At 65.3% G+C, this 14252-nt stretch overlaps 1 protein-coding gene across 1 annotated transcript in view; it reads left to right on the plus strand.

Annotated features, from left to right (window-relative positions):
• The window catches only part of Plxnd1 (plexin D1), a 37426-nt gene that overhangs the window by 11723 nt on the left and 11451 nt on the right, over positions 1-14252 (plus strand). The window contains 15 exon segments of the mRNA XM_013010334.1: positions 805-1014; positions 1165-1341; positions 3199-3330; positions 3585-3685; positions 3758-3887; positions 4451-4628; positions 4748-4856; positions 5130-5232; positions 8938-9042; positions 11065-11154; positions 11300-11393; positions 12008-12162; positions 12759-12910; positions 13720-13819; positions 13906-14045. Of these exon segments, the coding sequence (XP_012865788.1) occupies positions 805-1014; positions 1165-1341; positions 3199-3330; positions 3585-3685; positions 3758-3887; positions 4451-4628; positions 4748-4856; positions 5130-5232; positions 8938-9042; positions 11065-11154; positions 11300-11393; positions 12008-12162; positions 12759-12910; positions 13720-13819; positions 13906-14045 (1976 nt within the window).

The following is a 14252-nucleotide window of genomic DNA, read 5'->3' on the forward strand; positions in this document are numbered from 1 at the left end:
AGGCCCTGACCCCTGAGCCCGGTGTGTGCTGAGCACAGGCCCTGACCCCTGAGCCGTGCTCGGGTCCCAGAGCTGGTTTAGTCAGGAGATTAGCAGTCACCGCAGAGCGAGGGTCTCAGGCCCCAGAGGGCCGCGCTGTCCACGTGCCGAGGCTGGGGGCCGGCAGGGACTGGCCCCAGCCTTCCCCCGGCCCCCTCTGGGAAGACCAGACACCCTCTGATCTTTGGGCTAGGCCCCCGCCCCAAGGACACCCCTGTTCACCCCTTTATGAAGACTATCCGGCACCTGTGTGCGCTTGGCACCAGTGGCTCCATGCACGGCATGCCCAGAGGGGAAGTCCGGAGCTCTGTGCGGCCTTAGGGCTTCCCTGAGCCCCTTCTCTGCAGCTCTGAGGGCCCTGTTCAGGCCCTTGGACAGGGGCAAGGCAGCAGCAGCAGGGTCCCCTGCGGTTGCCTGGCCACCCCTCCGAGGAGTTGGTTTGTGTGGGAGGAGCCTTGGCCACACTGGGCCCAGGTGACGCTGGGCTGCCCTGGGCTTGCCCACCTGCGATGAGGGCAGGTGTGGGGGTACGCCCCTGTGCCTGGGGAGGATGGAGGGGCTCCAGGAAGCCTGGCTGGGGGGGGAGGCGGGCCTAGCGGGAGGAGCGGAGCCAGCCAGGGCTGATGGGCGGTGCTAAGGCTGGAGGCATCATTTGGTGTCAGCTGGTAAGATGAGGCTACCTGCCTCCTCTGCCCTGCCTGCTTACGTTGGGCCGACGTGTGTGTGGCTCTCCCTGCACGACCCGGTCTGGGTTCAAACTTTCAGGTTGAGACGATCCTCCTGCATCGACCTCCCAAGCAGCCGGGACCACAGGCTCGTGCCCCTGTGCCACCCCGGCCTCTTCGGGGTCAGGCCACCAGTCCCTTGCCAGCTCTCGGCCGCCCTCACGCCATGCCCTCCTCCAGTCCCCGCCCTGTGGCCCCGGGACCTGAGCAGAGGCCGGGGCACAGCCTGCGGTGGGGATGGGCCCTACTGGTACTGGAGCCTTAGCTCAGAGCTGGGGATGCCAAGCGGGAGCAAGACTCCCCCCCCACCCCCAGCAGAGGCCTGAGAAGCAGCCAGCTGCACCGGCAGGGAACCGGAGAAAGTTCTGGAGCCTAGGTCTGACCTGCCGTTTCTCTCCAGTTGCTGTCGGAGCAGCTCGACTGCGGTGCTGCCCACCTGCAGCACCCGCTGTCCATCCTGCAGCCCCTGAAGGCCTCGCCCGTGTTCCGGGCGCCGGGGCTCACGGCCGTGGCCGTGGCCAGCATCAACAACTACACGGTGGTCTTCCTGGGCACTGCCAACGGGAGGCTCCTCAAGGTAGGCGCGGCGGGGCGGGAGGGGTCTGCACGCGGCTGCCCGGCCGCCTCTGGTCCCGTGCACACCACGCTTGACAGTTTCCAGACTTGCCACGTCTGCTGCTCCACCGTGGCCCGTGCCAGCGGGAGGCCCGCCCAGGCACGGGGACGCAGGGCTCGGCAAGGCCTCTCGCCTGCATCTCCAGGCCCAGCCTGCCACCATGTTTCTGCTCTGCCACTGTCTGGCAAATGCGAATTTTCCTCCTGGGCCTCAGTTTCCCCATCTGTTAAGGGCTATAAGCTGTGACTGAGGGTCCTCAATCCCGTCTCCGACCCACCTCTGCTGGCCACCACCCCAGTCTCTGTGCCCTGTGTGTCCTGGAGCTCGAGAGGAAGGTTGAACCCCATTTCCCACTCCAAGGCAGGACTGCTAACCACTCGCGGTGGGCAGCGTTGGCCGCTGGGCCCATCTCCACCCGTGCACCAGGCCCTCGGCCTAATTGACTCAGAGCCGCTAATCTGATCTTCTCAGCTGCCCAGCAGACGCCTGGGCAGGGCAGGCCAGTCCTCAGGGGACGCACGGAGGGGTCTCGGAGCTGGCCCGGGGCCTGTGAGCTCCTCCGTGGTGGAAAGCGGGTGGCCACTGTGTGCCAGGTGCAGAGGGTGGCGGTGCCCCGCCCCGCCGTGTGACCTGGGGACAGTGCCTCCCCTCCCCCACCGCCTGTGGCAGGCCATTGAGGCACCTGCTGGTTCCAGCTCCTCCCGAGGAGGCCAGGGGGGGTTGCCCTGTTGGTTTCCCACCCCCACGCCTGAGGTGGGGCAGCTCCTGAAGGGGACGCCACGCTGGGGGGACGGCCTCTGCCCGCAGCAGGGTGGGGCGCTTCATTGATTTACCTTGGCGGGGCTGGGGCTGGAACCCAGGGCCTCACACCTGCGAGGCCAGAGCTCAGCCTGGGCCTGTCCCGCCTCCCCGTGCGGCTGGTGGGGTGAGGGAGGGGGAGCGGATCGCGGGGCCTCAGATGCCTCCATGAGTTGCTTTCACAAGCCTCAGGGAGCCCCTGGAGACCTCTGAAGGAGGCCGCGGCTCAGGACACCCAGGGCCCGGCCTGTGAGCTCACTAGACCACTGGTCCTACCCTGGTCCCAGCTCAGGGCCTGGCAGGGCCTTGACCAGACAGCGTGTTGGGCCAGATAAAAAGTGACAGAACGTGACAAGACTCAGCCGGGCGCTGTCAGTCCTCAGGGGACACACAGAGGGGTCTCTCCGGGTGTCCGGAGCCTGGGCTCCTTTCCTTCTTGGGCCTTTGGCCCCCAGCCTCGGCCTTGGGCTCTGGGCTCTGCCTCTGACAGGCCTGGATTTGTTGCATTGGCCCTGAGATGGCTTTGTGTTGTGACACTTGTCCCGTCCCTCCACCGTGGCCCAGACGCGGCTCCGTGTGGCTCTGCGTCCTCTCACCCAGGGGGTTCGCAGTCCGGTGGGGTGGGTGACCATCCTTGCCTCCTCAGCTCGGGAAACCGAGGCTTAAAGAGGAAGCGCACCGCGCGCCCGGTGCTGTGTGCACCTGTGTAGCTTATACGTGCCAAACCCCAATGCAAACTCAAGCCCTTGCTCTTAGCCATGATGCCAAAAAGTCTCCCTGAGAAGGTTCTGGAAACTGTACCACTGGCCTATATTCACAGAGAGGAGCTGGAGAAGAGTGGGGGTGAGGGTTTCATGGAGGAGAAAGGACGTGTGGGTGCCTCTGGGCTCCCCGCTGTGCCTGTGGGAGGCAGGAGCAGGAGGGGTGTCCAAGACCCGCACCCCGTCCCAGTCTGCCCCCCTCCCCACCCCCTCCCCTGGCAGGCAGCCGGCTGCCCGGCCTGACCACGGTGCTCTGCAGGTGAACCTGAACGAGACCATGCATGTGGTGAGCAGCCGCGTGCTGACCGTGGCCTACGGAGAACCTGTGCATCACGTCATGCAGTTTGACCCCACAGACCCTGGCTACCTTTACCTCATGACCTCACACCAGGTAAGGGGCCCCAGCCACACAGTGCCCGGGCTAAGCTGAGCCTGGCATTTGCACAGTGCCATTTCTCTGCCACTGGCGGCACTGCCCTTCCCCGCCCTGTGTATGATCACCTGCCAGGCCTCGTCTCTCCCGTGGCTCTACCAGAGCTCCAGCCTCGGTTTCCCCAGCTTGTTTCAGCCTTGGCCATGCTGCCCGGCCTCCTGGGCGGGGTGGGCAGGCTGGTGCCGCTCAGCGGGCCTTTCCTGTGCCTGCAGATGGCCCGGGTGAAGGTCGCGGCATGCGAGGCGCACGCCACCTGCCGGGACTGCGTGGGCGCTGCCGACGCCTACTGCGGCTGGTGCGCTCTGGAGACACGGTGAGGACTGGACGGCGGGCGTGGCGGGTGAGGGTGGCCAGGGCCGCGGGGCTGACCGTGTCGGACCCGCAGGTGCACCCTGCAGCAGGACTGCGCCAACTCCAGCCAGCCCCATTTCTGGACCAGTGCCAGTGAAGGCCCCGGCCGCTGCCCCTCCATGACCGTGCTGCCCGCGGAGATCAACGTGCGTCAGGAGTACCCGGTGAGCGCCGTGCACGCCCGCGACCCCCTGGGGGAAAGGGGGCGGCCAACGGGCACCCCAGCAGTTGCGTGTGCCCCTGTGCGCTCCCGCAAGATGTTCTACCACAGGATTCTTCGCTTGCCTTCCCCCTGCGTAGTCTGGGGTGGGTTCCCATTCGCTCACGCACTCATCCATTCACACGGCAGTGTGACCATCCGTACGTAAACTCTGGGTGTGCATCAGGAGCAAGACCGCACTGACGCGCTCCTAGGGGAGCAAGAAGAAGCCAGGGAGTGTCAGGGTGACCGCAGGTGTCGGAGGAAAAGGGAGGAGTTTAGAGAGGGGCTGAGGGGCGAGGAGGGCCAGCGTTCACACTTCAGTAAAGGAGGAAGAGAACCAGGGCAGGCAATGACAGTCCGGGCTGAGGGAACTCAGTATAAAGGCCCTGAGGCACTGAGAAGATCCCAGCCTTCAGGGCTGAGTTCACTTCCCTCCGGGGACTCCGGGGTAGGGCAGACTCCCGGTGCTCAGCCCTAGGAGCCTAGCTGTAAGAGTCGGTGCACTGAGAGTGCTCTGCCCCCCAGGGCATGATCCTGCAGATCTCGGGCGGCCTGCCCAGCCTCAGCGGCATGGAGATGGCCTGTGACTATGGAGGGGACATCCGCACGGTGGCCCGGGTTCCGGGCCCCGCCTATGACCACCAGCTGGCCTACTGCAACCTGCTGCCGCAGGCCCACTTCCCGCCCTTCCCTGACGCCCAAGGTGAGTGGGATAGGGTGGGGCGCAGGGGGGGGCTCCGGAGGAGGAATGCAGGGCTCCTGACGTCACAGCTGGAGCTGTCGGGACCTCCTCGCCCATGTGCCTCCCCTCATCCATTCCAGATCACGTGACTGTGGAGATGGCCTTGAGGGTCAACGGGCGCAGCATCGTCACGGCCAACTTCACCATCTACGACTGCAGCCGCATTGGACACGTGCGGCCCCGGGAAGCGTGAGTGGGGGCGGGCCGGTCCCTTTGCACCCTCTGGGCGCTGCCTTCCGTCTCCCGCACACACCTGGGAGGAAAAGGTGCTGACAGCGGAATGGCCCCTCGGAGCCAGAGACACTTTTCTCCCTCGCACACCTTCCCAACAAATATCTGTGGGGATGGGCAGGACCCCTCCCCTTGGCTGGCACTGGCCTTCTGTCCACCCCCGTCCCCCCACCCCAGGGCAGAGTGAGCTGGGAGTGGGAGGGAGGTTCTGATGGGCCTTTCATCTTCCAGCTGCACCAGCTGCCTGTCGGCACCGTGGCCCTGCTTCTGGTGTGCACAGCAGCACACCTGTGTCTCCAACCAGTCTCGATGCGAGGCCTCACCCAACCCCACGGTAAGCCGCCCCGGGTGCCCTCCTCTGCGTCTGCCTGTTGTCGGATTCTGTGCAACGGTGGGAGCTGAGAGGGTGTGTGTTTCTTCTGACGTCGGCTGCACACAGCAGGTCCCACCCACTGCTTCCCGCTGCGCGAGTAGCCAGGACACTGCCCCCATCTTTGATTGCTCCCCCCAAAGACCCGAGCGTAGCGATGATATTTGGGGTGAACGTGTAGCCCTCTTCTTTGGGGTGAACGTGTAGCCCTCTTCTTCCAGCTGTAACTCTGTTGCTGTCCGGTCCGCCACTCCTATTTGTTTTCCTTTTGTACTTCGGTTCCCTACCTGTGCAGGGCAGCCATGCCCGAGAGCTTTGCTTCATTCCCCCCACCTGGCAGCTACTGGGCTTGGGCCTTGAACCCGGATCCCTCTGGCAAAGACACGAAGCTGGGGGAGTGTCCCCGCGGCCGGTGGTGCTGGGCTGTCCCTGGGTGAGGGGCTGCGCCTGTGCCTTGTACCCGAGGGCTGGATTTCACCCTGACCCGGGGCGCTGGACAGGGCACTGCCCATCCTGCCACAGGGGCTGTCGGGATGAGATCGCTGCGCAGCGTTCATCTCTGGCGCTGCACACGGCGGGCTGGGCCTGGCTCTGTGGCAGACTGCTGCCTCACACCGAGCGGGCACTGGGTTCCATCTCCAGCACGCACATGAAACAACAAAAGCCATGTGTCTCTCCCCAACCTCGGGCAGGGACAGCTGGAGCTCTGTAACGCAGGGGTGGCGCGGTGCTGTCAGGTGGGTGGCGTGCCGGGTGGGGTGCAAGGCCACGAGCTCTGGTAGACCTAGCCGGGCTGGGCCCCCAGAGTCTGTTATGTCAGGGCTGTGGGTCCCCGAGCTCCCGGCTCCACGCTGGGGAGGGATGCCCCGCCCACTCGCCAGTGGTCCTGCGCCAGGCGCCCCGCCCCGTCCAGACGCTCCTCCTGCTGTCTTTGGAGCAGGTGCCAAGCAGCAGGGGTGGAGGAGGAGCCGGGGCTCTGGGCCTGACCCCCTCTCACCCCTGGCCTACTTTGAGCAGAGCCGGCAGCGGCCTCGCGTGGCCCGGAGGTGCACATCGGTGCCGGCACTGGGAAAGGCCCTGGAGGCTTTTGGCCAAACCACAGGGGAGGCGCCACACCGCAGCCCTGGGCGCGGGTCTGGGGAGCTGGGGTCCGGCCGGGACTCTGGCTCTGTTGTTGGGATCACATCTGGATCGCATGTCCTCTTCCCAGCCTGGGCCTGCACACACAATAGAAAGCCTGGGCGTGGGGAGGGGCAGGAGGACCCGGCCCTCAGCTGTTCAGCGCCACCGAGGGCCTCTGTGTGCTGGGAAGAGCTCTTAGTACAGCTCTGCCCTCTCGCTCGCAAGCCCTGAGCCTCAGCTTTCACTTGTAGCTGAACCTCTCCGGGCATATTTTCCCATCTGTAAAATGGGATCTCTCTCAGGGCTAGAGTGAAGATCCACAGATCCTCCCCTAGGCTTCAGCTCCATACATGGCACATAGAAGGTGCTCAGTAAAAGGCTCCTCTGTGTTCTCTGCCTGTGCTCTTCCCTCCCGTCATGGAGGGGTCAGGGAAGCTGTCTTTCGAGAGGGGCCTTCTGGGTTGGGTTTTGGTAACTACCTAAGAGTTCACCCTCCGGGAGATGCTGCCTTTTGACCGCCCTCAGCCTGCTCTTCCCTGAGTCTGGCGTTCCGAGTCTGGAGTGGGATTGGGCGCAAGCGGGGCTGTCTTAGAGGATTACTCTAATCTGGCAGGAGACGAGGCAGCTTCCGCCCCGGGCCTGTGTGAAGCTCTGACCCCATACTTGATTTGGCATTTGATTAAGTGCCAGTTAGCTGAGGAGGCGCCAGCTCTTCTGAGCAGACAGCAGCCAAGGGGTTGCTTTCCCAGACCCCTCAGGAGCGGGGAGGCACGGGGGGGGTCCCCTCCAAGACTGCCTCCCATTGCCAGTCCATCCTGTCCCCAGGGAGGCGACGAGGATGCCGCCACACGTCACACAGGAGCTGGAGTCCGAGGGGCGTGGATGGGGTGGGGAAGGTGGGCTCCCTGTCTTCGTGTTCCAGGGCCACGTGACAGGAAGCCACGACAGCAGATAGAGGTGGCCCGAGTCAGAAGCTGGTGTGGGCCTGTCTGTGCGGGTGGTCCGGCGCCAGCAGCCGAGAGCCCAGGAAGGGTGGGTTGGTGGCAGGAGCCCGTGGGGCTGTGGGCTGAGCCGGTGTGGGGCAGCAGGTCTGCCGTCCTGTGACCCCAGGACCCACCCTTGCTCCGGGGGTCGGGACCCCGGGCCTCACGCTTGCGTGTGTGAGCCCTAAGAGCTCAGCCTGGGCTTCCCACCATTCGTCCCTGCCCCCACTGGGCGTTGCCCTAGATGGAGCTCACCTGCTGTCCCCCCCACCGCCCCCCCCCCGCACCTGCTCCTGAACGCGCCCAGCTGTGGCTTCTGAGCCAAGGCCCCGACCTGCCCCAGCTTCCAGCGAGAGAGGCCTGTCACCTTTTCCAGCCCCAACGGGCTTCAGGACGGTTGTTAATGACCCAGCTGCAGGGTGATGGGGCCTTCAGGAACGGCCGGATCCGGGGCTTCCAGTCATACCTTGGGGCCTGCCGGCCTCACTGGGAGGGTGCCCTGGGCAGGCTGGCGTGCACTCGGGTGCCAAGACGGCTTCGGCGGCGCAGGCCAGCTCCTCGTCCCCCCGCCCCCCACCGGGCCTGGGAAGCTGGGCGGCCGCCTCTCTGGTCCGGGGGGCGGGGGGCCTGGTATTGCGTCTCACTGCGCTGCTCTGGGTCCCCTCCACACCTGAGCAGCTGGCCGAGGCCTGGGTGGGCTGAGGTCCCGTGGCCCTGGGGCTGGGGGCACCCCACGGGCCAGGTCAGACAGGGAGGTGGATGGTAGAGTTAAGACGGCTGTGGCTCGCTCCGCAGAGTGGTTGCTCACAGCCCTGGGTTGCAGCAGTGAGATGGGTGGGTCCCCCCACCCCACCGCCGCCCTGCTGCGACTACCTCCCCAGTGCAGGGGAAGCAGAGGACAGAGATGCTGGGCCCTGACAAGGCCCCGGCAGCCGGTCAGAGACGAACTAGAAACAGGGCTCAGGGCCCTGACGTCCCCTGGCGCTCCGCACAAGCAGCGTGGAGCACAGCCAGCCTCTGCGGGGGACCGGAGCTGACCGGCCAGCGGCCTTCCCTCAAACGAGCCCATCCTGCGGGAGAGGACCAGGGCCGGTGCTGGTGTGGCCCAGTGAGCTGCCGAGCAGGGACGCCGCTTGGTGATGAGAAAGACTCAGCGTGGCCTCCACAACCCATCCTGGGTGCTGGCCAGCCGGGTGGCGTCAGGTGGATGCGGGCTCGCTGTACCTCCTGGCCTGACCTGGCCCTGATCTCTCGCTCCGGTCATGGACAGAGCAGGGCCCTGGACCGCAGTCCGGCCCCGTGCTGTGATGTGTGTGCAGCCGCTCTGGGGTCTCCAGGCTCAGCAGGACAATCACTCAGGGCTCTACCACTGGGTGGGGTTCTGTGCCTCAGTTTCTCTATCCATCGAGCAGGGCTACTGAAGCCTACCCTGTGACAGGCATGAAGGTCAGGTGAGGCTGTGCAGACAGAAGTTTGGATTTGGGCACTGCCAGGCTGCCTGAGACCCCAGGACTGTGGAGCACCTCAGAAATGACCCGTGACCCCATCTCCTGCCTCTCTGTAGAGCCCCCAGGACTGCCCCCAGATCCTGCCCAGGTCTCTGGCGCCGGTGCCCACCGGCGGCTCCCGGGACATCCTGGTACCCGTGACCAGTGCTGCCGCCTTCCATGTAAGTAGAGGCCCAGCTGGGGTGGGGGTGGGGCAGCGGGGCCGCCCGGGCCAGCAGCCGTCCCCAGTGAAGTCCAGCGGCTCTCCCGCTCCCATGCGCTCTGCATCCCTCCCCCCTCCACCTTTGGTTCCATTTGGGAAAAGCTCTGCTCGGGCTGCATGGAAGCAGGGTGGGGGGGGACGGGGAAGGAAGCAGGGGACGGCAGCCAAGGGAGACGGGCCAGCCCCAGGGGACCCCGCAGGTCCCCGGGCAGGATGGGCCCTGCCCCTAGCTGGCACCACAGGCCATGGAAACGAGCTCCAGACATTGCTCTGCCCGTCCCATCCTGGCTGGCTGGCCTGAGACACTGGATGTGGCCGTGGGGTGGAGAGCGCTGGCTGGTTCGTGTCCCCTGCATCTGCCCTGGAGGACCGTGGAGAAGCCTTTGTCCCCAGTTCCCCGTGTGCAGAGGAAAGCAAGGCCGGCCCTTGGGCTCCTGGCGTCCAGCTGCCTTATCTATACTTGGGGAGGAGACACGCCTTCCAGGTCCCTCCTGGGAGGAAGCAGTGCTGAGCCCTGGAGAGGTGCTAGCCCCAGGGACATGCATCTGTCACTGGCACGGGAACTGAGGCCGGGACGATGATCACACGCGGGGGCCACGTGCCAGGCATCTGGGATGCATCAGGAAGGTTCTGTGAGGGCCAAGGTGGGGCTGCCTTTCCCCCTCCACCAGAGGCTCCGCCCTGCACAGGCTGGAGACCGAGCAGGGGTGAGTGGGAAGGGCGCTCGGCCTGCCTGCATCCCAGAGCCCCGGATCTGGAGGTCCCAGCCCTGATCTGGCCCTAGCAGATCCTAACTGCGTTAACGGAGGTCTCTGCTGTCATCAGCCACAGAAATCCCCTCTCCTCCCCTCTGTCACCAGCCTCCCGCCACCCCCTGCTTCTAGGACCCCGGGGCGGTGTTCTGAGTCTCCACCCTGGCAGCCCTAGCGCATGCACCCAGCTGCAGCTCAGCCCTGCTGGGACAAAACGGCTCTTGACCTGTCAGCTACCGTTTTCCTGCATCTGCTCCTATGCTGGCACCCCAGAAAGGGGAGGCTGGCGTTATCCGAGTGTCCCTTGTACCAGTGACACACTCCGGAAGAACCCGAGTCGGTTCCCTCGGTGCTGATGCCGCTCTGGAGAGAGCGGGGCTCGGCCCAGCAACGGACCCTGCCCACTGCTGTCCCAGACACGCGAGCAGCGCCCGCACACCCACCCCAGCAGGATGGGGGCGCCTAGCGTGCAGACCCCTAACTATAATGCAGGCTCTCCAGTCTTCCTGGCAGCCCCGCAGGCTGGGGGAGCCCATTCCTACCGCGCAGGTCCGAGAGTGAGGCTCAGAGAGCGGGGGAGGTGTGCGTGAGGTCACACAGCTAGGAAGTGAAGGGATTTGAACCTCTGACTCTGTGAGGTAGAAGCTGAGCCCTTGGCTGTCCGTGGTGCCTGCAGGCCAGGGCTCAGTGCCTGCCTCTCCCCAGTGGGTGAAGAGACAGGGCTGGCGGGGAGGAGAGCCCCTCTGTCTCTCTCTCTCTCTCTTTCTCTCTCTCTCTCTCACACACACACATACACATGCACTCACGCACGCACCTTTGGGAGCAGAGACGCCAGGGCTGGAGCTCGAGGCTGCACTTAGTCTTGTTGATGGCAGAAGAGATGCCAGCTGCCCAGGAGGCATAGGCTGGAGCAGAGGCCCAGCATGGAGAGGCCATTGCAGGGAGAGGGAGGACACGTGTCTGGAGCCTGTAGCCGGGAATGGGCAGTGAAGTCCAGAGGGCCTGTGTCTCTGGGAGCTGAGCCTCTGGGCTGAGCCGGAGGCCCCAGCGGTAGGCTCTGGGTAGGGGGCAGCCTTCAGCATCAGGGCACGAGGCCTGCTGTTTGTGCCTCCCTGCCTCCCCCACACTGGGCCCCACTGTCAGCCCAGGAGCTGGCCTGACGAGGTGGGGGGAGAGGAGTCAGTGTGGCTCTTCTCAGCCCCCTCTGTCCCTGTGTCCCTGTGTCCCAGGGTACCGCGCTGGAGTGCAGCTTCGGGCTGGAGGAGAGCTTTGAGGCCGTGTGGGTGAACGAGTCAGTTGTCCGTTGCAACCAAGTCGTGGTGAGTGGTGAGGGCCTGGCTGTGGGTGGGGGGTGGCTGTGTGGGTTCTGATGCTTCCTTACCCCCAGCCCTCCCAGCCCAGTGTGGCGCCCCTCCTTCCACAGACCAGACCCCACCCCGCCCTCACCTTCTCCTCCTTCTGCAGCTGCACACGACACAGAGGAGCCAGGTGTTTGTCCTCAGCCTCCAGCTAAAGGGCCGAGCTGCCCAGTTTCTGGACAGCCCTGACCCCATGACAGGTGGGTGCTCCCCTTCTCCCCCTCCCCCCACATGTACACGGCCAGAGGAAAGCGGGCCTGGTTCAGGCACCACGCAGCCCCAAGTGCCCCTCCCCGCCGTTCCCCGATTCCCCCGCACACGCAGCGTCCCTGCAGAGGCCCCGGGATGTGCCCCCAGTAGCTGTGCGGCGTTGGGCATCGTGCTTGTCCTCTCTGAACCCCTCTGTCTCTTACAAAGGGAGGCTCACCAAGCCTGTCGGCCGTGCCCTGGCAGAGGTGGCATCCCCAAGGGGTGGCTGGCACCATGACCGGGCTTATATATGTTGAGCCAACTCTCCCAAGAGCCTTTCTGAGTATGGGGGGATCTCAAGGCCTCTCTGTGTACCATCCCGAAGGCAGTAGGGAGGCCCCAAAACTGTCTCACCCCCGCGCACAGCTCCCCATTGTGAGTGCTCAAACAGGTTTCTTCTCTGAGCCTCTGTGGTCTGGCGCTGGTTGATAGCCTCCAGCACACAGGAGCCCCTAACGAGGCTGTGGGCCCACAGAGGTCAACACAAACCAGGGCCAGGAGAAGGCCCTGGGAACTGCGCAGGCCCGCCCGTCCCGCCCCAAACGTACTGCCTGTGTCTCCTCAGTTGAGGTCTACAACTGTGCGGTGGGCAGCCCCGACTGTTCCCAGTGCCTGGGCCGCGAGGACCTGGGCCACCTGTGTGTGTGGAGCGAGGGCTGCCGCCCGCGAGGCCCCCTGCAGCCGCCCCCTGGCACCTGCCCGGCCCCCGAGATCCGCCTGGTAAGCCGCAGGGCCTGGCCCTCGCCACCCACACCCCTCGAGACCCAGCCCGAGGCTGTGGACGGGGTGCGGCTGGGGTCCCAGCATACGCCTGCCTCCTGGGGCTGCCGTGTTGGTGGGGAGAAGACGGCACGGATCAGGAAGGGAGTTGGATGTGCGGGGGGGGGGGCGCGTGCCAGGAGGAAAGGGGCAGGGCAGGCCCTGGGGAAACCCGGCCGGGTATCACAGGTCCTTGTGGTCAGGCGAGTGAGGACTGAGGCCTCCACTGAGTCACTGGCCCCTGCTTTGAGTTTTCAACTCAGCGAAGGATTCTGATTGGCTTAGCTTAGGTCAGAGGCCCAACCCTACCTGGGATTCAGGATCCTGTGGTTAGACTTGGCCATTGGGAGCTGACTTCTGTGTCTCCCAAGAAACTCCCTAGGAGGTACCCCAGCCCCAGGGGGCGTCCCTAGGCACACACACCTGTCCTTATGGGCAGCTGCGCCCACCCCTGTCTGAGCAGAGAATCGGGTGGCCAGCCCCCTACCCATGTGTGTGACCATGCAGCCCGCCCCCACCGACCCTCCCAACCCTGCTTGCCCCTTTGGTCCTTGCAGATTGAGCCACTGAGTGGCCCCTTGGATGGTGGGACCCTGCTGACCATCCGCGGCAGGAACTTGGGCCGGCGCCTTAGCGACGTGGCTCACGGCGTGTGGATTGGCAGTGTGGCATGTGAGCCGCTGGCTGACAGATACACGGTGTCAGAGGAGTGAGTGACAGCCGCTCCCGTCCCGCCTGCCCAGCTGTCCTCCCCCTCCCCGCTCCTCCCAGTGCCCTGTTGCCACACACACACACACACGCACGCACACATACACACACACACACACACACACGCACACACACACACACACACTGCTTCCTGCCCGGCCCAGGCCCTTCCACTCTGTGCCCCCTCCTCCAGGAAGCCCCTGTGCTCCTCAACCCAACTCTGTAGCTGAGCTTTGCTTTGGCAACACTTATTTGCCACTCAGAACGTTTTGGGTTTGGGGGGAAGGGTTTGTTGTTGTTGTTGGTCATGGGGCTTGAACTGGGCCTGGGCTCAAGGTGCGCGCTCTACCATTTGAGCCACAGCGCCACTCCTGGTTTCTTGGTGGTTCATTGAAGAGTCTCACAGACGTTCCTGCCTGGGGTCCTTAGACCTCAGCCTCCTGAGTAGCTGGGATGACAGGTGTGAGCCACCGGCACCCGGCTCTGAGAATGTTTTTAGGGGCTACCCTGGTGGGGTGTGGGAGATTCTGCAGGGTGAGCTGGACTTGCACGGCGGGAGGTCAGAGCCTCAGGCAGCCGAGATCCTCAGGATCCAGCCCCTGACCTAGAGCTGCTGGACTGTGGAAACACGCGGGCTGGGTGCTGCCCGAGTTTAGCCCCCGGGAGCTCAGGGAGCTGTTGCCCGCTGAGAATTGCTTGCTGGTCCACACGGGCAGTGCCAGCGTGCGTCTCCCAGCTACAAGCCAGGGCCCAGGGCGGTGCGGGGCGGTGGCGCCCCACGCTGACTGCGCTGCTGCCCGCCCGCCTCAGGATCGTGTGCCGCACGGGGCCGGCCCCGGGTGCCTTCTCGTCGGTGGTGAGCGTGAACGCCTCCAAGGAGGGCCACTCGAGACAGCGCTTCTCCTACGTGGTAAGAGCCTTGTCCACCTGCTCCTCTCTCCCGCCCCTCTCGCCTTCCGGCTGGCTGAGGTCTGGCTGCCTGTTCTCCTCCCACAGCTGCCCACCGTCCACTCCGTGGAGCCCTTCATGGGCCCCCAGGCCGGGGGCACGAGGATCACCATCCAAGGGAGCCATCTGCACGTGGGCTCCGAACTGCAGGTCCTGGTGAACGACACGGACCCCTGCGTGGAACTCGTGTAAGCCCCAGGCCCCCACCCCGAGGTGGGGAACCGCCCGCGTCAGCCGGCCTGAGGTCCTCCCTGGTCTCAGCCCTCTGGCCTGCACAGCGCCGGCGAGGACGGAGCAGTGCCGGGCAGCCGCATGGCAGGTCTCCGCAAGTGGGTGCTGTCGTGTCCACACTCGGGTCCTCCTGCTGCTCCTGAGCCGGCCGGCCACTGCCGGGC

This window comes from Dipodomys ordii, unplaced genomic scaffold (assembly GCF_000151885.1).
Source record: "Dipodomys ordii isolate 6190 unplaced genomic scaffold, Dord_2.0 Scaffold12, whole genome shotgun sequence".
Taxonomy (NCBI): domain Eukaryota; kingdom Metazoa; phylum Chordata; class Mammalia; order Rodentia; family Heteromyidae; genus Dipodomys; species Dipodomys ordii.